The following is a 26511-nucleotide window of genomic DNA, read 5'->3' on the forward strand; positions in this document are numbered from 1 at the left end:
ACGGAGCGTCACAGAATACTGGTGGGGGGGGACATATAGTGTATCATGTACAGTAATACAGGTCACCCACCCCCCACTGTATCTCATACCAACGCCCTGGCTTTACTCTGTCAGCGCAGCTACTGGGCAGAGAGGGGAAAACATCCTATTCCATTCAACAGAGGAAATCAGCCCAGATTTTGGGTGGGGGCTGCAGGGCAGGAAGGAAAGGGGGAAGCTGTATGGGACAGATAGAGAGGAGAGTGTAGCACAAGTGCAGAGCTGACAGCCGGGAGAGGACTAAGACTGCGGAGCGCACACAGGTAAGAGGGGCTCCCACTGCACAATGTGGGGAGGGGGCTGCATAGAGCAGAGATAATGATGAATCTGATTAAGGCTCTGTGGGGCCACTATAGAGTAGAATGACGATCCCCTATGGACTAAAATAAAGTGTGTGTGTAATGTGTGTATATATATATATATATATATATATATATATACCTTAGATCTATGCAAAGCACTCTGTCTTGTCTCGTGGTGCGGTCAGCGACTCCTCACCTGTACAGCGGAGCGACGTCATTAGCTGATGATGTCCAGACACTTCAAAGTGCATGCTGGGAGTTTCAGACCAAATATAGGAACATAGAATTTGACGGCAGATAAGACCCTCCGGACCCATCTAGTCTGCCCTAGACAATGTGCAGCTATAAGGAATGCTGATATTCGGGGCCACAGCGCAATTATCAAAGACTTTCCAGGGGACAACAAATGCGGCCAGTCTGATGATTTCTTCCTGGCCCCAAAAGTCAGATAAAGTACCTGGATGATCCTGACCACGGACGTATGGGGGGTGGATGAAAGTACCTGGATGATCCTGACCACTGACGTATGGGGGGTGGATGAACTTTTATGCATTTTTCATATTACAAAAAACAGAACCATGCAAGCAAAGGGCTGGTGGTGGTCAGCAGGGAATGGGTATGTAATGCCGGCTGTCGGGATGCCTCCTGTCAGAATACCGACAGCGCATTACGACTGTCGATATTGCTAACTCTCCCCATTAGTGCCTAAACCTAACCTTAACCCCCCCAGTAGTGCCTAACCTTAACCCTCCCCCCTAGGGGTATCTAAACCCCCCCCAACAAAACCTAACCCCGCTACACTCCCTAACCCTAACCCTCCCCCCGCAGCTAACGCTATGGGCGCCCAGGACTTACCTCGTTCATGCTGGCGGCCCAGCGTCGGGATTAAGATAGGCAACAGTAATTTGGCGCCTATCTTAAATCCCTTTGGATGTCGGTATCTCGGCCGCCGGTCTCATAACTATATCCCGGATGGCAGACATGGTGGATAGCTGAGAGAGGGGGCTCAGGGTCATGCCCCCCCCCCTCCCTTTAATCCGGCTCTGATTGCAACCTGCAGCTTTACCTGTGGACAGTATGAAACTAACTCCACCATGTATATCACGGTAGACCTGCTCTCCACCCAGCGTTGTACTGCAACTCCCAGCATTTTTATAGGCTGCGTGTTTAGTACATATGCACTGGCTGAAGGGTACTATCTTCTATTATCTTCTAGAAGGTGCTAGAGAAATGAAAAGTATAAATAGATTGGTTGCTATGGGCAACATCTCCACTTTTAAAAATCTGCACTTTAGTAATTACACTCCCTGGAGATCCCAGCAGTGTATGAGTATGAAGAGAAGGGTGAGCAGGTTACTATGGGGCCTATTCATCATCACTTATTTTTCACAAAAGCATGTGGTGATGATAATTACATTTGTTCACATACTGGTATAATAAATAAGTGTCGGGGGCCATTCATCAAGTTCCGAAAAAGCATTTTTTTTTCCAGAACTTGATGGTGTGCGATGCGCCTGGCTGCTGGCTGCCTGCGTTCCTCCTCCCGTCCACTGTGCCGCTCCGGGATGAAAGAAGCCACGCGGAGACAGGTTAGTGGAAGCGGAGAAGGGGGGAGCAGGGGGGTGCGAGGACAGACCGGTCACCAGGGAAACCTGAGGCACACAGCGTGGGGGAGGAGCAGGGGAGAGGACAGAGCCGACATCGGGGGTAAAGCTAGGGACACAGCAGCAGGGGACACCGTCAGCCCGAACCAGGGGTGTCTTAGCTGTTAGCCGTGTGTGGGGGGTGGCGGCGGGGGTTAGGTTTCGGTAGCGTAGCGGGGTTTTTTTGGGGGAGAGGTTAGGATTAGGCACCTCTAGGAAGGGGGTTAGGGTTAGGCACCACTGGGGAAGGGGGTAGGATTAGGCACTAAGGGGGGAGGGTTAGGATTAGGCACCCCTAGGAAGAGGGTTAGGGTTAGGCACCACTGGGGAAGGGGGTAGGGTTAGGCACTAAGAGGGGAGGGTTAGGATTAGGCACTAAGGGGGGAAACTTAGGTTTAGGCACTAACGGGGAGGGTTAGGGGGAAGAGTGGGGGGGGTTAGAGTTAGGCTACAAGAAGGGAGGGTAAGGGTCGGGGGGAGAAGGGGGGTGGGTTAGTATACTTACCTGACCACTGTCGGGATACCAACCATCGGGATGCCGCTGTCGTTATTTTGACAGGAAGCATCCAGACTGCCCGCATTACATACCCATTCCGTAATGACAGTGCCTGACCCCCCTCTCTGACAGCCATTGTGATACAGCTAATGTATACATACTGTATGGGTCATATGGATAAATCACATTTACTCTGATAATACGGGAACACTTTACGCAATCTTATGTAGTTAATTTAATTAAATCATTTGCCCAAAGGGGAAAACATTGTTCCCCGTGTTCCCTGTTTCAGTAACAATTTCCTGCCACGGCAGTTATTAGTCGTGTCATTATACCCTATTACTTGCCAGAAACGCATTGTACTATAAAGAAACTAAATGACACTTGTGTAACACATAGGAAACAATGAGAGGTCTTTGTTATAAGCTGAATCTGTAAAGATTGGAGGCGATGAGCCAAGCCTCGGAGAGAAACTAAGGGGCCCATTTATTAACCATCTCATTTGCAATGCGACCTGGGCATGAGATTATCGCACATGATGGCACCGCGTGATGCGATCATATTGCCTGAATGTATCATCCGGCGCCCTCTCCTGACTAATTATGCGATGTGTTTATAATCTTCCGATGGCGTCAGCTGCGGGGGCCAATCCCAGCAATGCTTTACATTCCAGAAGTCATCGCATCCCCCATAGAGACCAATGGGGGCTGGGGCTACCAGCGGGAATGGACGGATCACAGCAGGTGTCTGAGATATCTGCTCTGGTCCCTCCTTCATCCATCTGGGGGAAACTAAATATTTGTGTTTAACCCACGAAAACTGAGTTTTCGGGGATTAATACCGCAAATATACAATGATAAATGGGCCCCTAAGTACCAACCAATCAGCTGCTAACTCAATTTACAGGCTGCATTTGAAAAATGACAGACAGGAGCTGATTGGTTGGTATTTTATCTCTCTCCACGGTTTGATACATCTCCCCCTGAGAGACTCTATAGATGGACAAGGTTACATCCATGTATTGAGCTCTCTGGCGGGAATAGGAAGTGAAGGGTGAGTAGTGGACGGTTCCAGGTTCTGTGAGACGGACACACTGAACAGACAAATATTTAATTAGAAAGACAATGGTAAAGGATTCCTGCCACATGGGGGGGGGGATCGTCCGGCGGAATGCCCTCTGTACCTATAGTCAGTAACCGGGATCATTCATGAATATGTATGTGAACAAATCATCAGACTGGCCCCATTTGTTGTCCCCTCGGATGTCTTTGGGGTCTATTATAGCTGAGCCATGGCTCCGAAAATTAGCATATTGCTTTATGGGGGCTATTTATTATGGTCTCATTCCAGGACATAGGCTACAATAGAAGCCTGTTCCATCTAAGGCAGGGGTGGGCAATACTAGGCCCTCCAGCTGTTGTAGAACTACACATCCCAGCGTGCCTTACCAGGGTAAGAGATGGAGTGATAGCTAACGCTGCGACTTTACTTCCAGGTGCGGCCCTGGCTCCTTTAATGCGCACGTGACTGAAAATACTAGAAAGCCCCTGCAGGGGTTAGTGACTGATGTCTGTCTATAAAGCACTGCACACACTGCCTTAATGTGTCCCATGTCTGTGTTTAGTGGTCAGCTTTATTCATGGTAGCGCTCGGTCACTGCCATAGGTCCAGGCTTTGTGTCACAAAGTGCCCTTTGTCTGTGCCAGCGTCCTGTCTATATGACACTTGTCTCTGGAAGGCAGACGGTGCAGATGGCAGAGAGTTCAGAGGTCGCAGTGACTGGGAATTCTGCACATAACACAGTGGTGTTTGGACACATCCTGGGAGTGAGAACTGTGCAGGGACAGCTGTCAGGGTAACAGACACTAACACACCTGGGAAGCTGGCGGAGGGGCCATTACTCTCCGGGCCCGGCTGCTGATAGGGGAAAAGTATAATAGTAATAATAATTTCCCTGTATGTAGCCTCTGTCCCTCTGGCTGTCCTGTCCCTGGGATCTATATCCTGACATTGCCACGTGCTGGATCCCAGCATTGTATCTCTGTAAGACGGACACTCAGAGGCTGCACACTGTACTTTACCTTGGCAATTCCATCCTGGATAATAACAAATCCAGAACTGCTCCCTAGGTCTGTGCCGCAGGCAGCTGACTGGGTCCTTCATCTTTCATCAGGGGTTATCCTGACAAGTGCAGATTGAATTAAGGCACTTTAGTGCGTCGCGCACTGATTGCTTCAGGGGTCTAGTGGCTGAGTATATGGAACAGCTGTAGCCTGTAATTCCCAGCAGCATCCCCCCTGTACGTAGCTTTCTTACTAATCATTACTGTAAATGTTTTACATATAAGCTACTCTCTTACTGTACATGATCACAAATATATACAGCATCAGACATTCCCCTGAGCCTGTGATCTTCTGTGCTGCTTCCACCAGCCTCAGACCTTCTGTGCCTCTTCCCACAACCCAAGACCTTCTGTGCCTCTTCCCTCAACCTCAGACCTTCTGTGCCTCTTCCCACAACCCCAGACCTTCTGTACCTCTTCCCTCAACTTCAGACCTCCTGTGCTTCTTCCCTCAACCCCAGACCTTCTGTGCCTCTTCCCTCAAGCCCAGACCTTCTGTACCTCTTCCCTCAAGCCCAGACCTTCTGTGCCTCTTCCCTCAATCTCAGACCTTCTCTGCCTCTTCCCTCAAGCCCAGACCTTCTGTACCTCTTCCCTCAAGCCCAGACCTTCTGTGCCTCTTCCCTCAACCTCAGACCTTCTGTGCCTCTTCCCTCAAGCCCACACCTTCTGTACCTCTTCCCTCAATCTCAGACCTTCTGTGCCTCTTACCTCAACCTCAGACCTTCTGTTCCTCTTCCCTCAAGCCCAGACCTTCTGTACCTCTTCCCTCAAGCCCAGACCTTCTGTGCCTCTTCCCTCAAGCCCAGACCTTCTGTGCCTCTTCCCTCAAGCCCAGACCTTCTGTGCCTCTTCCCTCAACCTCAGACCTCCTGTGCCTCTTCCCTCAACCCCAGACCTTCTGTGCCTCTTCCCTCAAGCCCAGACCTTCTCTACCTCTTCCCTCAACCTCAGACCTCCTGTGCCTCTTCCCACAACCTCAGACCTTCTGTGCCTCTTCCCTCAAGCCCAGACCTTCTGTGTCTCTTCCTCAAGCCCAGACCTTCTGTACATATTCCCTCAACCTCAGACCTCCTGTGCCTCTTCCCTCAACCCCAGACCTTCTGTGCCTCTTCCCTCAAGCCCAGACCTTCTCTACCTCTTCCCTCAACCTCAGACCTCCTGTGCCTCTTCCCACAACCTCAGACCTTCTGTGCCTCTTCCCTCAAGCCCAGACCTTCTGTGTCTCTTCCTCAAGCCCAGACCTTCTGTACATATTCCCTCAACCTCAGGCCTTCTGTGCTTCTTCCCACAACCCCAGACTTCTGTGCCTCTTCACTCAAGCCCAGACCTTCTGTGCCTCTTCCCTCAAGCCCAGACCTTCTGTGCCTCTTCCCTCAACCTCAGACCTTCTGTGCCTCTACCATCAAGCCCAGACCTTCTGTGCCTCTTCCCTCAACCTCAGACCTCCTGTGCTTCTTCCCTCAACCCCAGACCTTCTGTGCCTCTTCCCTCAAGCCCAGACCTTCTGTACCTCTTCCTTCAACCACAGACCTCCTGTACCTCTTCCCACAACCTCAGACCTTCTATGCCTCTCCCCTCAAGCCCAGACCTTCTGTGTCTCTTCCTCAAGCCCAGACCTTTTGTACCTCTTCCCTCAACCTCAGACCTCCTGTACCTCTTCCCTCAACCTCAGACCTTTTGTGCCTCTTCCCTCAAGCCCAGACCTTCTGTGCCTCTTCCCTCAACCTCAGACCTCCTGTACCTCTTCCCACAACCACAGACCTCCTGTGCCTCTTCCCTCAAGCCCAGACCTTCAGTGAATCTTCCCTCAACCCCAGGCCTTATGTGCCTCTTCCCTCAAGCCCAGACCTTCAGTGAATCTTCCCTCAACCCCAGGCCTTATGTGCCTCTTCCCTCAAGCCCAGACCTTCAGTGAATCTTCCCTCAACCCCAGGCCTTATGTGCCTCTTCCCTTAAGCCCAGATCTCTTGTGCCTCTTCCCTCAACCCCAGACCTTCTGTGCCTCTTCCTTCAATCCCACACCTCCTGTGCCTCTTCCCTCAACCCCAGACCTTCCGTGCCTCTTCCCTCAACCCCAGACCTTCCGTGCCTCCTCCTCCCTCAACCCCACACCTTCTGTGCCTCTTCCTCAACCCCACACCTTCTGTGCCTCTTCCCTCAACCCCACACCTTCTGTGACTCTTCCCTCAAGCCCAGAACTTCTGTGACTCTTCCCTCAAGCCCAGACCTTCTGTGCCTCTTCCTTCAACCCAAGACCTTCTGTGCCTCTTCCCTCAACCCAAGGCCTTCTGTGCCTCTTCCCTCAACCCTAGACCTTCTGTGCCTCTTCCCTCAACCCAAGGCCTTCTGTGCCTCTTTCCTCAACCCCAGACCTCCTGTGCTTCCTCCCTCAACCCCAGACCTTCTGTGCCCCTTCCCTCAACGAGAGAGAAGAGAGTGGGGAGGGTGTGTGTACACACTAAACACACATTGGGGCAGATGTATGAAGCTCTGGGAAGTGATAAAGTGCAGAGTGTTAAACGACCAACCAATCAGCTCCCAACTGTCATTTTTCAAACACAGCCTGTAACATGACAGTTGGGAGCTGAGTGGCTGGTCACATCACTCTCCACTTTATCACTTTCCAGAGCTTCATACATCTGCCCCATTGTGTATTGTCATCCTCACAGCTCACAATCACCACCACATAGTCACTGGCTCCTGCTGCAATCAGCTGTCTCTTTAATCTTCAGCTCCGCCCCGCTGATAGTGGACTGGTCCACTCCGGGGGGTGCTGAGCGCTGCACGCTGCCTGAGCCGGTGAGCTGGAGTGTGTTCCGCCCCTATGCTGGGAGGCGGCGATGGTTGCGGCCGCAGAGGTCTCTTTATGTGAATGAAAGGCCCGGGACAGGCAGCCGGAGACAGTGACACAATGTATCAGGGCACAGGACAGTGAGAGCCCGGCTGCCCGGCCCGGAGACTGCCGCCAGGGGGTGAGTATATGGGGCCAGCTCCCCTCCAGGTCTGTGGGTGGGGGGGACTCTTATCAGACTAGTGATTCACATGTACATACATGTTACATATTCATACATGTGCCTTAGGTGTTATACACAGGCATATATGCTCCTTCTAGTCATACATATAATTATACATTGTCATACATGTTCCTATATACACATCTCCCACATGCAGCTAGATGTAATGCACAGAAGTGAGTAATACATGCTGAGTGGGGCACAAGAGTTTACAATCTAGAGTAGAAGCTGCCTTATTGCCAGGCCCTGCCACAGGGCAGGAGGTAATTATATATAATACAGAGACCACAGAGTCACATTCACCACCTACAAAACCACAATCTCCAATGTTCTGCGGCTCAGGGGCCACGGTTCCTTCCCACCCGCTCACCTGGAAAAGGCTGGAGAGAGTATTATCTAATATCTTCTTTCCCCATAAAGCCTCAGCCATAATACTGACTGACATGCAAATGTAAATGAGCCCCAAAGCAGTCAGTAAGATCTATTTGTTGATGAAAACGCACTGATACTTTTCAGTATATGCATAGGGATCATTGTGCCTTATACCCAATGCAGAGAATTATACTAATACATGTAGCCATAGGGATCATTGTGCCTTATACCCAATGCAGGGAATTATACTAATACATGTAGCCATAGGGATCATTGTGCCTTATACCCAATGCAGGGAATTATACTAATACATGTAGCCATAGGGATCATTGTGCCTTATACCCAATGCAGGGAATTATACTAATACATGTAGCCATAGGGATCTTTGTGCCTTATACCCAATGCAGGGAATTATACTAATACATGTAGCCATAGGGATCATTGTGCCTTATACCCAATGCAGGGAAGTGATACTAATACATGTAGCCATAGGGATCATTATGCCTTATACCCAATGCAGGGAAATGATACTAATGCATGTAGCCATAGGGATCATTGTGCCTTATACCCAATGCAGGGAATTCTACTAATACATGTAGCCATAGGGATCATTGTGCCTTATACCCAATGCAGGGAAATGATACTAATACATGTAGCCATAGGGATCATTGTGCCTTATACCCAATGCAGGGAAATGATACTAATACATGTAGCCATAGGGATCATTGTGCCTTATACCCAATGCAGGGAAATGATACTAATGCATGTAGCCATAGGGATCATTGTGCCTTATACCCAATGCAGGGAAGTGATACTAATACATGTAGCCATAGGGATCATTATGCCTTATACCCAATGCAGGGAAATGATACTAATACATGTAGCCATAGGGATCATTGTGCCCAATGCAGGGAAATTATGCTAATGCATGTAGCCATAGGGAGCATTGTGCCTTATACCCAATGCAGGGAAATGATACTACTACATGTAACCATAGGGATCATTGTGCCTTATACCCAATGCAGGGAAATGATACTAATGCATGTAGCCATAGGGATCATTGTGCCTTCTACCCAATGCAGGGAAATGATACTAATGCATGTATCCATAGGGATCATTGTGCCTTATACCCAATGCAGGGAAATGATACTAATGCATGTAGCCTTAGGGATCATTGTGCCTTATATCCAATGCAGGGAAATGATGGGTGGGTATTATAGCACTGGTTAGTGAGTGACAGTGGGTATTGGTGAGTATTAGAGGAAGGGTGAGCGGGTGACATTGGGTGGGTATTATAGCACAGGCATAGTGAGTGACAGTGGGTATTGGTGAGTATTAGAGGAAGGGTGAGTGGGTGACATTGGGTGAGTATTATGGCACAGGTTAGTGAGTAGGTGAGCAGTGGGTGGGTAGTAGAGGAAGGACGATGGGGTGATATTGGGTGGGTATTATGGCACAGGTTAGTGAGTGACAGTGGGTATTGGTGAATATTAGAGGAAGGGTGAGTGGGTGACATTGGGTGGGTATTATAGCACAGGTTAGTGAGTGACAGTGGGTATTGGTGAATATTAGAGGAAGGGTGAGTGGGTGACATTGGGTGGGTATTATAGCACAGGTTAGTGACAGTGGGTATTGGTGAATATTAGAGGAAGGGTGAGTGGGTGACATTGGGTGGGTATTATAGCACAGGTTAGTGAGTGACAGTGGGTATTGGTGAATATTAGAGGAAGGGTGAGTGGGTGACATTGGGTGGGTATTATAGCACAGGTTAGTGCGTGACAGTGGGTATTGGTGAGAAGGTGAATGGTTGGCAGCTGGTGAATGGTTAATAGTATGGGAGTATTGAAAAGATGGTAACGGAGAGAGTAAGTGGGTGGGTATTGGAATAGGTTAGGTGGGTGACTGGCAACAGAGAGAGGGAGAGTGTTGAATATTGGAGAGAGTGTGGGTAGATATTGGTGAGCAGGTGACCGTGCCAATGGTGAGAGTGCCTCTCTTGCTAACTGATTATTTCCTTCCACTCCCGCATCCGAGATTTTGCCCGTGCTGCTCCCTACCTTTGGAACGCTCTCCCTCTCCCTATCAGACTCTCCACCTCTCTACAAATCTTCAAACAGGCTCTCAAGACCCCCTACTTCATCATAGCCTTCCAGCTCTCATCCTAACCCACCTCATGCTCTTTCCTCCCTATCTTCCCCTTCTGTGTGAGAGCGGGTGGACTGGTGACCATTGAGGAGAGAGCGGGTGGGCTGGTGAGTATGGGAGAGAGCGGGTGGGCTGGTGAGTATGGGATAGAGTGGGTGGGCTGGTGAGTATGGGAAGGAGAGGATGAGCGGGTGAGTATGGGAGAGAGCGGGTGGGCTGGTGAGTATGGGAAGGAGAGGATGAGCGGGTGAGTATGGGAGAGAGCGGGTGAGTATGGAAGTAGAGGATGAGCGGGTGAGTATGGGAGAGAGCGGGTGGGCTGGTGAGTATGGGAAGTAGAGGATGAGCGGGTGAGTATGGGAGAGAGCGGGTGGACTGGTGACCATTGAGGAGAGAGCAGGTGGGCTGGTGAGTATGGGAAGTAGAGGGTGAGCGGGTGAGTATGGGAGAGAGCGGGTGGGCTGGTGAGTGTGGGAAGTAGAGGGTGAGTATGGGAGAGAGCGGGTGGGCTGATGAGTACTGGATTGAGAGTGGGAGGGAGTATGACAGTAGTAATGGTACTAATGGAGACAAGGTGAGTAGATGACAATGGGTACGTTCTGGGGAGACTGTATGTTTGCAATGCCGGATGTCTCGCAGTAAGACCAGGGTGAAGAAGATGGCGGATAAAGGACATAATGGCCCCCCGGGATAATTAGAAAGAGGGGTGGGGGAACATGATATCTGACTCTCCTCTTTGGAGCTGGTTTTTAGACATGTCATTTCCCGTAAACACTGGGATGACTGTACCAGTTAGTTAGGGAGCGACATTATAAATGTGGTGACACTGATCCCATTACCAGTACAGTACACAACGCTGCAATCTCTGTATGATACATAGCAGGGAGAATGGGTGAGGAGTTTCTGCAGAGACTCAGACAGGGTAGAGGAACAGCAAGGTGCCTGGTGTCTGGCTGGAGTGGGACAAACAAGGGACAAGTCAGACAAAGAGACATCCGGAGAACAAGAGACTGACCACAGGGGGGAGTCAATAAAGGAGAGAGTGGGGGATGGCAGGTAAAGCCTCCATGTCAGTATTCAGGGTCTCTGTCAGGAAATCACATTATTTCCACAAAGATAAATGTATGTATTATTGTCAGCCTGCCCGGGGAATGATATATATACGCAGCCGGCCTATCTATCTCATATCTATTTATCTATATCTATCTTATGTCTCAGGTTTAGTGATAAGATACTTTAATGACCGGACATAAACTCTGAGCTTTTACATTAAAAGAATCTGAGCATTTGCTTATGGAAGTAACATTGGTCATCATGTGTCTATACGTATGGAATATTGGGAGACCTGTGTAGCATTTTGAATGGAACTGAATACTTTTGCAAACAGAGAAAGCAACTGAATATGGAAAACTAAATCCTTCCAGTTTATGGAGACAGATAGAGTATGATCTCCTCTATAAATCCCAGAATGCATACTCCAGATCCAACAGCAGCCTGGATAGTGACACCTGCTGGTAGCTAAAGGTACTGCAGTAAATAGGATGGATGTATTTTACCCATGTGCTCCGTTGCCCCTTCATCTGTTTACTGTGTAACCATTTGTACCAAGAGACACTATATGGAATTAGGGCTGTATATTATGAGTTGCACTTTATACAGAGGCCTCCTCCATCTGTCGGGTTTAGATTACTCTTCAGGCTGTAGAATTGCCGCAGGTATGTACAGTAGTTTTACGTTATAAATGTGTACTGGACTGAATGGAACCTTTATTAACATTTTATTTTTCCTGCACCTGGTCACACTATTACCCAGGCCAGCAGCAGGTGGGGGCATGCTGGAACTTGCAGTACTACAGCAGCTGGAGAGAATGGTTGCTTGCTTGGGGTATTCATGATGTAATATTGTATGTTTGTGATAAGACCAGGGACAACGTCTCTGCTACCTGTTAGTGAACTGAGGGCCCTTATACGCACGCAATCAGTCGATTGTTGTGTACTGCGTATGCATCGCAGTGCGCGAACTAGCCACTGCGATTGGGACAGCGATCGCAGAGGATACGCAGACCCATGGCAGAGTGATTGACAGTAAGTGCTGTTTGTGGGGGGTGACGGGGGGTTGGGCGAACACCGGCGTGCCAGTGCGTCTCATCGCTGTTGCATGGGTGTGCAGAAATTAACCACTGCGATACCAGACGCCGCCTGAGGTCTCATAGCGTGCGCTGAAGTAAGCAATTCCTGAGTAAGGTCCGGGCTTCATTATCTGTCCGATGTTACCGATTGTTTCACACTGTTGGTCAATTATACAGATGTGAGTAAGGGGAAGTGGGGGTCCTTATGTCAGGCTGCGATCGCAATGTGAATGCAAACATTTACATGTCACCGCTGAGTTTGGCAACTGCGTTTAAGCAGAATAGCGCTCCTTAGTGAATCAAGCCCTGACAGCGCTCCCATTTACTTCAAGACACGAGGGGTCTGAAAATACAATATTTCTCCAGCAGCTACTATAAGTGGCACGCGATACGCCGCCGCACCGCCCCCGAGCGTCCGCCGCAAATAACAGCCATCGGTATCATACAGACTTGCTGGGTGCAGAACCGCTAGATAGAAGCCTGCGCACCGCTGAGAATCACACTTGAATTCTGTATACACGCTCACTACGCACTTATTTCCGCCTTAGACTATGCCTAGTTGCCGCCCATAAACACCCATATACTGGTTAGTGGAGATTAGTGCGACTGACGTACGGGAAAGCCGTACATACGCATACATATGTCCATCACAAGAAACAGTGCGGATATTCACACCTGCGGCTGCTGCTTGTACGACTCCCACAATGGGGATTTCTCTTTCACTTCTGGGGAACTTTATAGGTTTATCTCTGAGGATGTAAGTGATACAATTGGCTGTAGTACGATCTTTCTGATTGGTTGCCAAAGTCTGCGGTGTATGGGGCCTGTGTGGCTGAAAGTCACCATAATCCCCGATTAATAATATCAATATAATTTGTGACCTTTATCTGGCATGTTGGTTAATGCCTGCCATCGTGTCTCTCAGCGTTACATATATGGATAAAGTGTACACACCCGTCAGCCATAGCATTAATACCACGGACGGGTGAGGTGAATAAAACTGATTATATCGTTACAATGACACCTGCAAGGGGGTGGGATATATTAGGCAGGAACTGAACCGGTGGCAGGTTAGTGATGCGCGTGTCCAGGTTTGAGGAACATGACGGAGTTGAAGGAGGTGACTTGGCCTCTAACTTCCCCAGATCTTAGTCTGATCGAGCATCTGTGGGACATGCTGGAAAAACCAGTCCGAGCTTCTCCAGGTATTACAGGATCTGCTGCTAGCGTCTGCCAGATACCACACGACACCTTCAGAGGTCTTGTAGAGTCCAGGCCTCGATGGGTCAGAGCTGATTTGGTGGCACGAGGGGGACATACACAATAATGGACAGGTGGCTTTAATGCTCTGGCTGATCAGTATATAAATCCTGACAGTATTTTCTATGGGTGTGTTGGCTATAGAATCAGTACAGGGTCTCGTATAGAGCTCACTCTCTAGGTTACTGAATAATATGACTGCATTTTATACTGTGTATGACATGGTTACTGTATGCGTCCTGCAAAGGTGACTTTTCCCATAATATAACAATATATCCATTACATAGATTTTGTAAAGTTTTCCTGTGCACTTTTGTTTTAAATTGTTACCTGTCTTTTGTGCTAACAGGAAAACTCCAAAGACCGTAATAACACATAGTAACCCCTGTAGGCTGATGCAGCATATGGAAATTACAGTATAGCTTGGAGAGTTTATACAAGTATAAAGTGTGTGTGTGTATATATAATATATATATCTATATATACCTCTCCCCCGCTCTCCATCAGAACTATGAAAGATCACATATGGAATTATGTTGTATAGACAAAAGTGTTAAACAAATCAAAATATGTTTTATATTTAGATTCCTCAAAGTAGCCCCTTGTGCTTGGATGACAGCTTTGCACACTCTTGGCATTCTCTCAGTCAGCACCATGAGGTATCTCCTGGATGGTTTTCCAATAGTCTTGAAGGAGTTCCCAGAGGTGCTGAGCACTTGTTGGCTGCTTTCCCTCCACTCTGCCGTCCAACTCATCCCAAACCAGCTCAATTGGGTTTAGGTCGGGTGATTGTGGAGGCCAGGTCATCGGACGCAGCACTCCATCACTTTCCTTCTTGGTCACGTAGCCCTTACATAGCCTGGAGGTGTGTTTGGGGTCATTGTCTTGTTGAAAAACAAATGATGGTCCCAGTAAGTGCAAACCAGATGGGATGGCATGGCGCTGCAGAATGCTGTGGTAGCCATGCTTGTTAAGTGTGCCTTGAATTTTGAATAAATCACTAACAGTGTCACCAGCAAAGCACCATCACACCACCTCCTCCATGCTTCACAGTGGGAACCACACATGCAGAAACCCTCCGCTCGCCTTCTCTGCGTCTCACAAAGACACAGTGGTTGGAACCAAAAATCTCAAATTTGGACTCATCAGACCAAAGTAGATTTCCACTGGTCTAATGTCCATTCCTTGTGTTTCTTGGCCCAAACAATTCTCTTCTTCCTGTTGTTCATCCTCAATAGTGGCTTATTCGCAGCAATACAACCATGAAGGCCTGATTCATGCAGTCTCCTCTGAACAGTTGAGATTTGTCTGCTACTTGAACTCTGTTTAGACTTTGTGGTCTCTAATCTGAGGTGCTGTTAAGTAGCGGTTTCTGAGGCTGGTAACTCTAATGAACTGATCCTCTGCAGCAGAGGTAACTTTTGGTCTTCCTTTCCTGGGGCGGTCCTCATGAGAGCCAGTTTCATCATAGCGTTTGATAGTTTTTGCAACTGCACTTGAGGATACATTCAAAGTTATTGAAGTTTTCCATATCGACTGACCTTCTTGTCTTAAAGTAATGATGGACTGTCTTTTCTCTTTACTGAGTTGAGTGGTTGGTGCCATAATTTAGATTACAACAGTAGTCAAATAGTGGTGTCCACTGTGTACTAACCCTACCTCTGCACAACACAACTGATGGTCTCAACACATTAAGACGGCAAGTAATTCCACAGATCGACTCTTGACAAGGCACACCTGTTACTTCAACACCATTCCAGGAGATACCTCATGAAGCTGACTGAGAGAATGCCAAGAGTGTGCAAAGCTGTCATCCAAGCAAAAGGGGGCTACTTTGAGGAATCTAAAATATAAAACATATTTTGATTTAACACTTTTTTGTTTACAACATAATTCCATATGTGATCTTTCATAGTAAATTAATACTGAAGACATGAAAACTATGTTGAAAATAATTTAAATATACAAAAACCATTGAATGATTTTGATTGGTACTGTGTGTATGTATGTATGTGTGTGTGTGTATATATATATATATATATATATATAATTTTAATCTGCAGGTATAAAGTAGTGCTAATATAAACCACATCTCCCCTCTCTTCCTCCGTAGGGTCTGTGCACCGTCTGTCCCCGTCTCTCAGAATGCCTGCCCACATTACCTTGGCTTACCTCCTGGGGTGTCTCCTGCTTGCTTTGGCTGATGGCCAGTCATCCAGCACCATGATGGACAATCCCACGGTGCGCCCTGTGTTCAGCTCTCGGCCGTTCATGGTAGCTTGGAATGCCCCCACGCAGGACTGCCCGCCTCGGTTTGATGTGCCTTATGACTTAGCTCTCTTTGACCTCAATGCGACCCCCAATCAGGGTTTTGTGAACCAGAGCCTTACAATCTTCTACAAAGAGCGCCTCGGTTTTTATCCTTATTACGATGACCAGAATGTTTCCATCAACGGCGGCGTTCCACAGAATGCCAGTCTCCGATCTCACCTGAACAACCTGCAGGAAGATATTTCCAAGTATATACGGGTCTTTAATAAAGATGGGCTGGCCGTCATTGACTGGGAAGAATGGCGTCCTATTTGGATAAGGAACTGGAGGAGCAAAGACGTGTACAGGCAGGCGTCGCGGCAGCTGGTATCCTCCCGCCACCCCGACTGGACAGCGGATAACGTGGGCAAACAAGCTCAGTACGAGTTTGAAAACGCTGCCCGCGACTTCATGGAAAAAACTTTGCACTACGCCAGGAACTATGCGCCCCGCCAAATGTGGGGCTATTACCTTTTCCCGGACTGCTACAACCACGACTATCTGGTAAACTGGGACAGCTATACTGGGAGGTGTCCTGATGTAGAAATGTCCCGAAACGACCAGTTATCGTGGTTGTGGGAGGAGAGCACGGCACTTTACCCGTCCATTTACCTGGACCCGTCCCTGAAATCCTCCGCAAACGGGCGTAAGTTTGTGCACTACAGAGTGAAAGAAGCCATGAGAATAGCATACAAGCATCACAAAGACTATTCCGTCCCCGTCTTCGTGTACACACGACCTACCTACATAAAGAATATGGATCTTCTCTCAGAGGTAAGAAGCTCGGTGCACAAATGGGAACATTAATACAACAGCAGAACGTATCATGATCTGTTATTCCCATGCGATAGGCGCCCTGGTATGTATTGTTCTTGTTTACCTTCACTAGCAAAATATAATGCAGAGCCCTCCCCCCAGCACCCTGCTCTCTGGGCATCGCTGCCTGGACCACTTGCCATGGGTGCGGAGATACTATGCGGGGGGGGGGCCCAAGTACATCAGCTGACTCCAGTGTTGCAGTATATGTTGGATTATTGTTATTAAAGTTTGTGTAGCACCATCATACAATCTCAGCACCTTTGTAAGTGCGGCAGCGTGAAATGCCAGGAGAATTGGCATCTTACTGGTATAAGTGTGACAAACTGGTAACGTATATGAGTGTGTCAGCATCACTTACTCTTAGCGGGTTTTTTAATGTTCCAGTCCCGCTTACTTTTAGATGTCCGAATGGATTGAAAAGGTAGGAAATCAGATCCACTCAGAAATGAATGCACTTTAAGAAATTATAATGACATTTATTGCAACGTACAATTTTCTGTTAAAATTTACGTTACACACAAAATATATTCAATATAACTTATAATAGTAAGTTATTAGTGTAATTGATATGCAATTCAAAAAGGCAGTTTTATTGTGCAGGAATTGGAACGGGGATTTTCAGGATTTGGATCTGCGTCGAATACCTGCAAAATCCTTCCTACCAGCCCTGCAAGTTTCTACAATACTTTAACTAAATGACAAATATCACTAACCCTAAAACTGAGTTTATTTACCTTACATACGAACCCTATTGTATGTAGACACAATATATTTGCGCACAATTGCTAACTTAAGTAACATAACATTTTCTTTCAACAACTATGCTTTTTGTTTCGAATTCCTTTTTAAATGTCCCTTTCCCCTAGCATGCATGCTATAAGTCACTGCCAATACTTTCAATCTGGTGTTTATAGGTGGTGGTGCACTTCTGGAGAGTTGCCTAGGATCCTAGTTTATTCCTATATGTGAGCTAGAATTCCTGACCCTGGCTCGTTCTAACTGTCCTGGCTGAAGGGAACGAGGGTATAACGTAGTAATTGTTATCACTTGGCTCTTGGAGATTAATTTACTTTCACTGTTATACGTTGAAATCACTATCTGTTCTGATGACCTGAAGCTGTCACATGTATTATCACTCAGTCTATGATGTCTCAATGTGGAGGTTTACTGTAAGCTCTGTGTATCTCTTTAAGCTGGGGGCTTATTTACCCACAACTCTGCATGCAGGCTGTAATCTTCTTAGGGAGGAAGACTGCCAGGGCTGTGCAGTTTCCGAACCTGGGATGCTGTCCTGCTTTCCGTAGCGCTGACACTTTCCTGTTGCAGCTCTATGGTCACTGTGAAGGGAGTCAGACACCGCGGCACTTTGAGAGGGATATCAGTCTCAGCCCCTCCACCGATCAATCCGACCTAGGCTTCAAACCGGAGGAACCGCTTCACCCACTGGACCTGCTAAGCGCTCAGTCACCACACTTACTGCACCGCAGGTAACCGGCGCAATGGCGCTGCTCCTGCCACTGGCAACGGTTCTCTCCTAACGGTTCTTTTCAACTGTCTCTTTTTTTTTTTTTTGGTCTTCTGGCAGAATCCTTGCCCAGTCCCCCTATATGATCAGGTTGCTGGACAGTTCATTAAAGACCTGAAACGGGGAAAAATATTAAATCTAACATCAACTGTTTTTACAATTTTGATGAAAGCGCCATAACAATAAAAAGTCACTGAAACGTTGTCACTTACAATGATGAGTCTGTGATCATTCTGGGCCAGGAGACCCGCACCAACTGGATTACTATATTATTTATATTTCTGCGGGCACCCGGCATATAGCTATTTTAAAGGGAGAGCCGCACCTCTATGATAGAGATATATATATATATTACTCCCTATGCCTATGAATTTATTTATTTATCATACATTACAAAATCACATTGACATGACTGTACCCCAGCCTCTAAAGGCACCCTGCCTGATATGAGACACCCCGGTTCTGGGGTATCACATTAGGGCCCCATGGAAACCCCTACGACTCAGATTGATGCATCGCATGGTGGTAACACCGTCTAATATTGTGGCTGTATAATGTGCTTCATCTCTGAAACGAAAACTGTTGTTAGAGACCCAACCCTTGTCAGGAATCCAGCAGCCCACCACCCACTACACGTGGGCCTAAGTGTTCTGATGGAATGAATCAAATGGGACTTTCTGTGTGTCTAACACAACCGGAGCCCACAGTCTCTGCTTAGCGTCCTGTTATTCTAGCTCTGGCATGTGGAATAATATCAAATATCGCATCAGTGTATATACTGTACCCTCTCCTAGTATGTTATACTGCCGGTCACTGCGCACGCTCCCAATCAGTGTATATACTGTACCCTCTCCTAGTATGTTATACTGCCGGTCACTGCGCACACTCCCCTTCAGTGTATATACTGTACCCTCTCCTAGTATGTTATGCTGCCGGTCACTGCGCACGCTCCCCATCAGTGTATATACTGTATCCTCTCCTAGTATGTTATACTGCCGGTCACTGCGCACGCTCCCCATCAGTGTATATACTGTACCCTCTCCTAGTATGTTACACTGCCGGTCACTGCGCACGCTCCCCATCAGTGTATATACTGTACCCTCTCCTAGTATGTTATACTGCCGGTCACTGCGCACGCTCCCCATCGGTGTATATACTGTATCCTCTCCTAGTATGTTATACTGCCGGTCACTGCGCACGCTCCCCATCGGTGTATATACTGTATCCTCTCCTAGTATGTTATACTGCCGGTCACTGCGCACGCTCCCCATCGGTGTATATACTGTATCCTCTCCTAGTATGTTATACTGCCGGTCACTGCGCACGCTCCCCATCGGTGTATATACTGTACCCTCTCCTAGTATGTTATACTGCCGGTCACTGCGCACGCTCCCCATCGGTGTATATACTGTACCCTCTCCTAGTATGTTATACTGCCGGTCACTGCGCACACTCCCCATCGGTGTATATAATGTACCCTCTCCTAGTATGTTATACTGCCGGTCACTGCGCACACATGTTACAGTGCAGACAGAGGGCTACAGAATAACTGATAAGGGTCATTATCTATGTAACGCTCTGGAGATTTAGGGGTCTATTTACTAAGCAGTGTTAAGAGACAGAGTGAAAAGTGATAAGAAAGTGATAAGGTGCCAGCCAATCAGCTCCCAACTGCCATCTCACAGGCTGTGTTTGAAAAATGACAGTTGGGAGCTGATTGGCTGGCACCTTATCACTTTCTTATCACTTTTCACTCTGTCTCCTAACACTGCTTAGTAAATAGACCCCCTAAGAGCTGTATTCAATTTGAGCGGACCCGCGATACTTTTTCGCCTCCTGGACTTTTCGCCTTTTTTGCAGGCGGAAAAATAGCGCGCATCGCCGTATTCAATTTGAAAGTATGTAAAAACGGAACCCGGTGAAACTTAAACAAGTGGAAAGTACTGTCGGATTTGGGGATATCAGCCTGACACACCCCAAAAGATGCTCTGACATGGGGGTTCCCTATGGTACCCCCCGATTTGGCTTACTGAAGGTATTTAGTGTTTTTAAACTGGCTCAATAGCTGCTAAATAGCATTTTTCTATACCTGATGCAGAATAGTATTCAGGAGGTTTTTTTTACAGAAAATAACTTATCCCAGCAAATTTGGGGTACTTGAAAATGGGGGTCAGCATATTTTATAGTTGCTAAAGTAAAGTTTAAAAATTTTTGAAAAATCCACCTGCCACAAGCCCCTGCAATGAAAAAAACACCTGGGGCATACTTGGGGACCCCCATGGAGTCTAGTTCGCTAGTTTTTAACTTTGTCCTCCCAACATTTTATTTTCTTTGCCCCAAATGCAAAGTGTTTTTTTTGGGGTGTTCCTAAGTCTTTTTAAAAAAATTTTTTGATACAGATTACCTTTGGGGGACTGTCTGAAGGCTGCTGGGGGGTTCCCGCAACGTTGCACCCAAAACCCCAATTCTGCACTTTTTTCCGCCTGCCATTCATAGGCGATACTTTTCCGCCTATTACATTGCATTGACTTTCCGCCTAGGCTTAAAGTCTTTGAAATGGAATACGGAGTAAAGACAAAACAGGTGAAAATTACGTGATCGGCGAAAAGTTTCCGCCAAAAGCAATAGGAAATGGCTTTTTACCTCAAGTTGAATACGGCTCTATGGGGTCTATTTACTAAGCAGTGTTAGGAGACAGAGTGAAAAGTGATAAGGTACCAGCCAATCAGCTCCCAACTGTCATCTCACAGGCTGTGTTTGAAAAATGACAGTTGGGAGCTGATTGGTTGGCACCTTATCACTTTCTTATCACTTTTCACTTCTCCTAACACTGCTTAGTAAATAGACCCCCTAAGTCTTGTATACTTTGCTGGTAAAAAATGTCACTACAGTGACTGTTCCTTCTGGAGTTTGTAAAACTCTGGGTGGTGCGCGGGGTGGTGTGTGGTCTCTGGGTGGTGTGTGGTGCTGTCTCTGCATGGTGCGGTATCTGGGTGGTGTGTAGTGCGGTCTCTGGGTGGTGTGTGGTGCGGTCTCTGGGTGGTGTGTGGTGCGGTCTCTGGGTGGTGTGTGGTGCGGTCTCTGGGTGGTGTGTGGTGCGGTCTCTGGGTGGTGGGCGGTGCGGTCTCTGGGTGGTGGGCGGTGCGGTCTCTGGGTGGTGTGTGGTGCGGTCTCTGGGTGGTGTGTGGTGCGGTCTCTGGGTGGTGTGTGGTGCCGTCTCTGGGTGGTGTGTGGTGCGGTCTCTGGGTGGTGTGTGGTGCGGTCTCTGCGTGGTGCGGTCTCTTAGTGATGTGTGGTGCGGTCTCTGCATGGTGCGGTCTCTGGGTGGTGTGTGGTGCGGTCTCTGCATGGTGCGGTCTCTGGGTGGTGTGTGGTGCGGTCTCTTGGGGATGTGTGGTGCGGTCTCTGGTGTGTGGTGCGGTCTCTGCATGGTGCGGTCTCTTGGTGATGTGTGGTGCGGTCTCTGGGTGGTTTGTGGTGCGGTCTCTGCATGGTGCGGTCTCTTGGTGATGTGTGGTGCGGTCTCTGGGTGGTGTGCGGTATCTGGGTGAGGTGGTGTGCGGTCTCTGGGTGGTGTGTGGTGCGGTCTCTGGGTGGTGTGTGGTGCGGTCTCTGGGTGGTGTGTGGTGCGGTCTCTGGGTGGTGTGTGGTGCGGTCTCTGGGTGATGTGTGGTGCGGTCTCTGGGTGGTTTGTGGTGCGGTCTCAGCATGGTGCGGTCTCTGGGTGGTGTGGTGTGCGTTCTCTGGGTGGTGTGGTGTGCGTTCTCTGGGTGGTGTGTGGTGCGGTCTCTGGGTGGTGTGTGGTGCGGTCTCTGCATGGTGCGTTCTCTGGGTGGTGTGTGGTGCGTTCTCTGGGTGGTGTGTGGTGCGGTCTCTGGGTGGTGTGTGGTGCGGTCTCTGGGTGGTGTGTGGTGCGGTCTCTGGGTGGTGCGGTCTCTGGGTGGTGTGTGGTGCGGTCTCTGGGTGGTTTGTGGTGCGGTCTCTGCATGGTGCGGTATCTGGGTGATGTGTGGTGCGGTATCTGGGTGGTGCAGTCTCTCATATGACTGATCAAGTGACCACACCCTGGCCATACATAGTGTCTGAGATTGTCCACTGCTGCTCTGGTTATAGACTTTCTGTTGATGTATCTGAAGTCCTCCAGCGTTCTACCCCACCGGGGGCTGCTCTCTCCTAGTTACCTGCACTTTTATTGTGTCTCAGGGGCTCATGTAGGGAATATATATATATTATAGTCTGTTGTATTACATGGAGCCGCATTCATCTATTCCCGTTACTTAGTTGTGATTTGTATGCACTTACCTGAAGATAATGATAGAGCAGCTTTATTTGTAGAGGGGAAGAAAATGGATGTTTATATTGAATATAATATGTACTTGTCTTTGTGTCAGGAATTGTATCTTACATGGTAAATGTGACTCTTCCCAGACACTGCTCCATCTTGTGCATATGACACCGTCACTACAGTATTGTATTGTGTATAGTTTGATTAATGTGAGCAAACCCCCCCGTACAGTATGAGCCTGAAAACTGCAATGACTGACACGTCGCGTCTCCTGGTGCAGCCCTGGCACATGTGCTCCGTCCCCTCATGGTGTAACCCTGGCACATGTGCTACTGCCCTCCCCCTCCTGGTGTAACCCTGGCACATGTGCTACTGCCCTCCCCCTCCTGGTGTAACCCTGGCACATGTGCTACTGTCCCTCCCCCTCCTGGTGTAACCCTGGCACATGTGCTACTGTCCCTCCCCCTCCTGGTGTAACCCTGGCACATGTGCTACTGCCCTCCCCCTCCTGGTGTAACCCTGGCACATGTGCTACTGCCCTCCCCCTCCTGGTGTAACCCTGGCACATGTGCTACTGCCCTCCCCCTCCTGGTGTAACCCTGGCACATGTGCTACTGTCCCTCCCCCTCCTGGTGTAACCCTGGCACATGTGCTACTGCCCTCCCCCTCCTGGTGTAACCCTGGCACATGTGCTACTGTCCCTCCCCCTCCTGGTGTAACCCTGGCACATGTGCTACTGCCCTCCCCCTCCTGGTGTAACCCTGGCACATGTGCTACTGTCCCTCCCCCCCTCCCCTCTTGCTGCAACCCAGGTGCATATACTACAGGCGCGTGTGCTACTCCTTCCTCCTGGCCTCAAGGCACATACAAAACAGTTATTTTATGTCGGTGTGACCCCCTCTGAGTGTGGTGTGCAGTACAGTGAGCCCCTCTGTCTGAATGTGGTGTGCAGTGAGCCCCTCTGTCTGAGTGTGGTGTGCAGTACAGTGAGCCCCTCTGTCTGAATGTGGTGTGCAGTACAGTGAGCCCCTCTGTCTGAATGTGGTGTGCAGTACAGTGAGCCCCTCTGTCTGAATGTGGTGTGCAGTACAGTGAGCCCCTGTGTCTGAATGTGGTGTGCAGTGAGCCCCTCTGTCTGAGTGTGGTGTGCAGTACAGTGAGCCCCTCTGTCTGAATGTGGTGTGCAGTACAGTGAGCCCCTCTGTCTGAATGTGGTGTGCAGTACAGTGAGCCCCTCTGTCTGAATGTGGTGTGCAGTACAGTGACCCCCTGTGTCTGAATGTGGTGTGCAGTGAGCACCTCTGTCTGAATGTGGTGTGCAGTACAGTAAGCACCTCTGTCTGAATGTGGTGTGCAGAGAGCCCCTCACATTTTGGTGGCTGTAACGATATTCTTAAAAAGGCGGCCTATCAATTCACTTTGTGCCTCATGCCTCAGTTATGTCACTGTTTCCTAATGAATCAAACTGAATAATGGTTCAGCACACAATATGGCTGTTGTGTACGTGATGGGCGCACTTTACAAGGCTCGTCATAAATAATGAGGTTTTTTTTTTTTTATTTTGTCTCTAGTTGGATTTAGTTTCTACCATCGGAGAAAGCGCCGCGCAGGGGGCTGCAGGTGCAATATTTTGGGGAGATGCAGAATATGCTAGGAACAAGGTGAGTGTTTTTTCTAAAACCTTTATCCAAGCGATCAATTTCCATTGTGACACATTGTGTGTTCTTAATCCCCCTTTCTCCTTTTCTACTTTTTTCCTTTCCTCCTTTTCTCCCTGCTACTTTTCCTCCTGTGCTGCTTGTTTTAGGTCACTGCACCTCATAATGCACCATGATCTAGCACACACCATGGTCTGTTCTCTTCCCTCTCCTGTACTTCATGATCTAGCACATACCATGGTCTGTTCTCTTCCTTCTCCTGTACACCATGATCTAGCACACACCATGGTCTGTTCTCTTCCCTCTCCTGTACACCATGATCTAGCACACACCATGGTCTGTTCTCTTCTTTCTCCTGTACTTCATGATCTAGCACATACCATGGTCTGTTTTCTTCCTTCTCCTGTACACCATGATCTAGCACACACCATGGTCTGTTCTCTCCCTTCTCCTATACACCATGATCTAGCACACACCATGGTCTGTTCTCTCCCTTCTCCTATACACCATGATCTAGCACACACCATGGTCTGTTTTCTTCCTTCTCCTGTACACCATGATCTAGCACACACCATGGTCTGTTCTCTTCCTTCTCCTGTACACTATGATCTAGCACACACCATGGTCTGTTCTCTCCCTTCTCCTATACACCATGATCTAGCACACACCATGGTCTGTTCTCTCCCTTTTCCTATACACCATGATCTAGCACACACCATGGTCTGTTCTCTCCCTTCTCCTGTACACTATGATCTAGCACACACCATGGTCTGTTCTCTCCCTTCTCCTGTATACCATGATCTAGCACACACCATGGTCTGTTCTCTCCCTTCTCCTGTACACCATGATCTAGCACACACCATGGTCTGTTCTCTCCCTTCTCCTGTACACCATGGTCTGTTCTCTCCCTTCTCCTGTACACCATGATCTAGCACACACCATGGTCTGTTCTCTCCCTTCTCCTGTACATCATGATCTAGCACATACCATGGTCTGTTCTCTTCCTTCTCCTGTACACCATGATCTAGCACACACCATGGTCTATTCTCTCCCTTCTCCTGTACACCATGATCTAGCACATACCATGGTCTGTTCTCTTCCTTCTCCTGTACACCATGGTCTGTTCTCTCCCTTCTCCTGTATACCATGGTCTGTTCTCTTGCTTCTCCTGTATACCATGGTCTGTTCTCTCCCTTCTCCTGTGCACCTGTTTATAGATGGCTCAGCTGTACAGTAGAGTGTGTAATAATTGGAACACACAAGGTTTCTAATGTGATTGTGCACTCCCTAGGACACATGTGAAAAGATTAAGAAATATGTGGATGAGGATTTGGGTCGCTACATTGTGAATGTGACAACCGCCGCGGAACTGTGCAGCCAGACGCTCTGCAATGGGAATGGCCGGTGCCTGCGTCAGGAAAACAACACTGATGCCTATTTACACCTCAACCCAGCCAATTTCCAAATCGTACGTCGTCCTCTGGGATCTGTGGCGGCCCTTCCTCTGTGGGCGGAGGGTCGATTATCCACAGAGGACATTCTCCTGTTACGATCACAGTTCCGCTGTCAGTGTTATGTCCACTGGTACGGAGGAGGCTGTGGGAAAGAAAAACAGTCAAACAACAGTGCCCTCAGGCCCTTGTGGGGCCACACACTTTGTTGGTCCTTGTTGGCTTTCCTCGTCATGCTGCTATAAGAGCTATGGACAGTAATAGCTTGTTATTGAGGTTTAGTTTTAGACACTACAATGGACGCAAGATCATCGGATATTTCCGACAGCAGCACTAATACAAACTTTATTTATTTGAAATGTACTCCCCATCCGCAAAGGGATGGCTCTATATATTCCTACCTCTAGGACGTGTTGATGATCCCCCCAGTGCTGCCGTTACACAGCAGAGGAAGCGTGGGTACCTCGGAGCTCGGACTGTGCAAAGACGTTCTCTTCCCATAGGTCTGGGGATTGGGAAAGCTCCCACATTAGTCAGCGGTGCAGACCCCGACCCCTCCCCAACTTGCCCCACCCATTTCTGACAGCACAATGATCGATTGCAGTAAGGCACTCAGGGAATGTACACCCCCCTCCCCAATCTCTCACCACCAGTGCCTAGATCCATTGTTTATTGGGACCTGTACTTTTATAGCGTTATAAGGACTTCCACGGTGCCTTGGTTTATTATATTATCTGCGTAATTGTGAGGTCATCATGTGTCCCCTGACAGAGGGGTTAATGTATGAATGAGCAGGGGATGCTGCACCCCAAATCTGGAGCTGGTCATCCAGACCCTTTCCTATCATCTCTATCCATGCCCAGCTCTTGCAGACCAGCAATAATAACAGTAAAGACAGGGACAAGAGACATGACACAATAAAATGCTGTAACAATTCTG

The 26511-nt window shown here is 48.4% G+C and overlaps 1 protein-coding gene across 2 annotated transcripts; it reads left to right on the plus strand.

Annotated features, from left to right (window-relative positions):
- The first annotated feature begins 211 nt into the window (after positions 1 to 211).
- Positions 212 to 26511, plus strand: HYAL2 (hyaluronidase 2). 2 transcript variants are annotated; one of them, XM_088459067.1, is made up of 4 exons: positions 212 to 302; positions 15638 to 16608; positions 24035 to 24124; positions 25413 to 26511. In XM_088459067.1, the coding sequence occupies exons 2-4, from the start codon at positions 15670 to 15672 to the stop codon at positions 25815 to 25817; spliced, it is 1434 nt and encodes a 477-aa protein (XP_088315193.1). In that variant the 5' UTR covers positions 212 to 302; positions 15638 to 15669; the 3' UTR covers positions 25818 to 26511. The 2 variants fall into 2 exon arrangements, with proteins under 2 accessions (XP_088315193.1, XP_088315192.1); XM_088459066.1 differs by lacking the exon at positions 212 to 302 and adding an exon at positions 7409 to 7577.

Source organism: Taudactylus pleione, unplaced genomic scaffold, assembly GCF_031769625.1.
Source record: "Taudactylus pleione unplaced genomic scaffold, aTauple2 ptg000893l, whole genome shotgun sequence".
In the NCBI taxonomy this organism is placed as follows: Eukaryota; Metazoa; Chordata; class Amphibia; order Anura; family Myobatrachidae; genus Taudactylus; species Taudactylus pleione.

What these genes read in the sequence shown, in the direction of transcription:
- HYAL2 (XM_088459067.1), top strand. Translation starts at nt 15,670, where the DNA reads ATGCCTGCCCACATTACCTTGGCTTACCTCCTGGGGTGTCTCCTGCTT. An exon ending in ATATGGATCTTCTCTCAGAG is followed by an intron (nt 16,609 to 24,034) that starts GTAAGAAGCTCG and finishes TTTTGTCTCTAG; the next exon opens with TTGGATTTAGTTTCTACCAT. An exon ending in CAGAATATGCTAGGAACAAG is followed by an intron (nt 24,125 to 25,412) that starts GTGAGTGTTTTT and finishes TGCACTCCCTAG; the next exon opens with GACACATGTGAAAAGATTAA.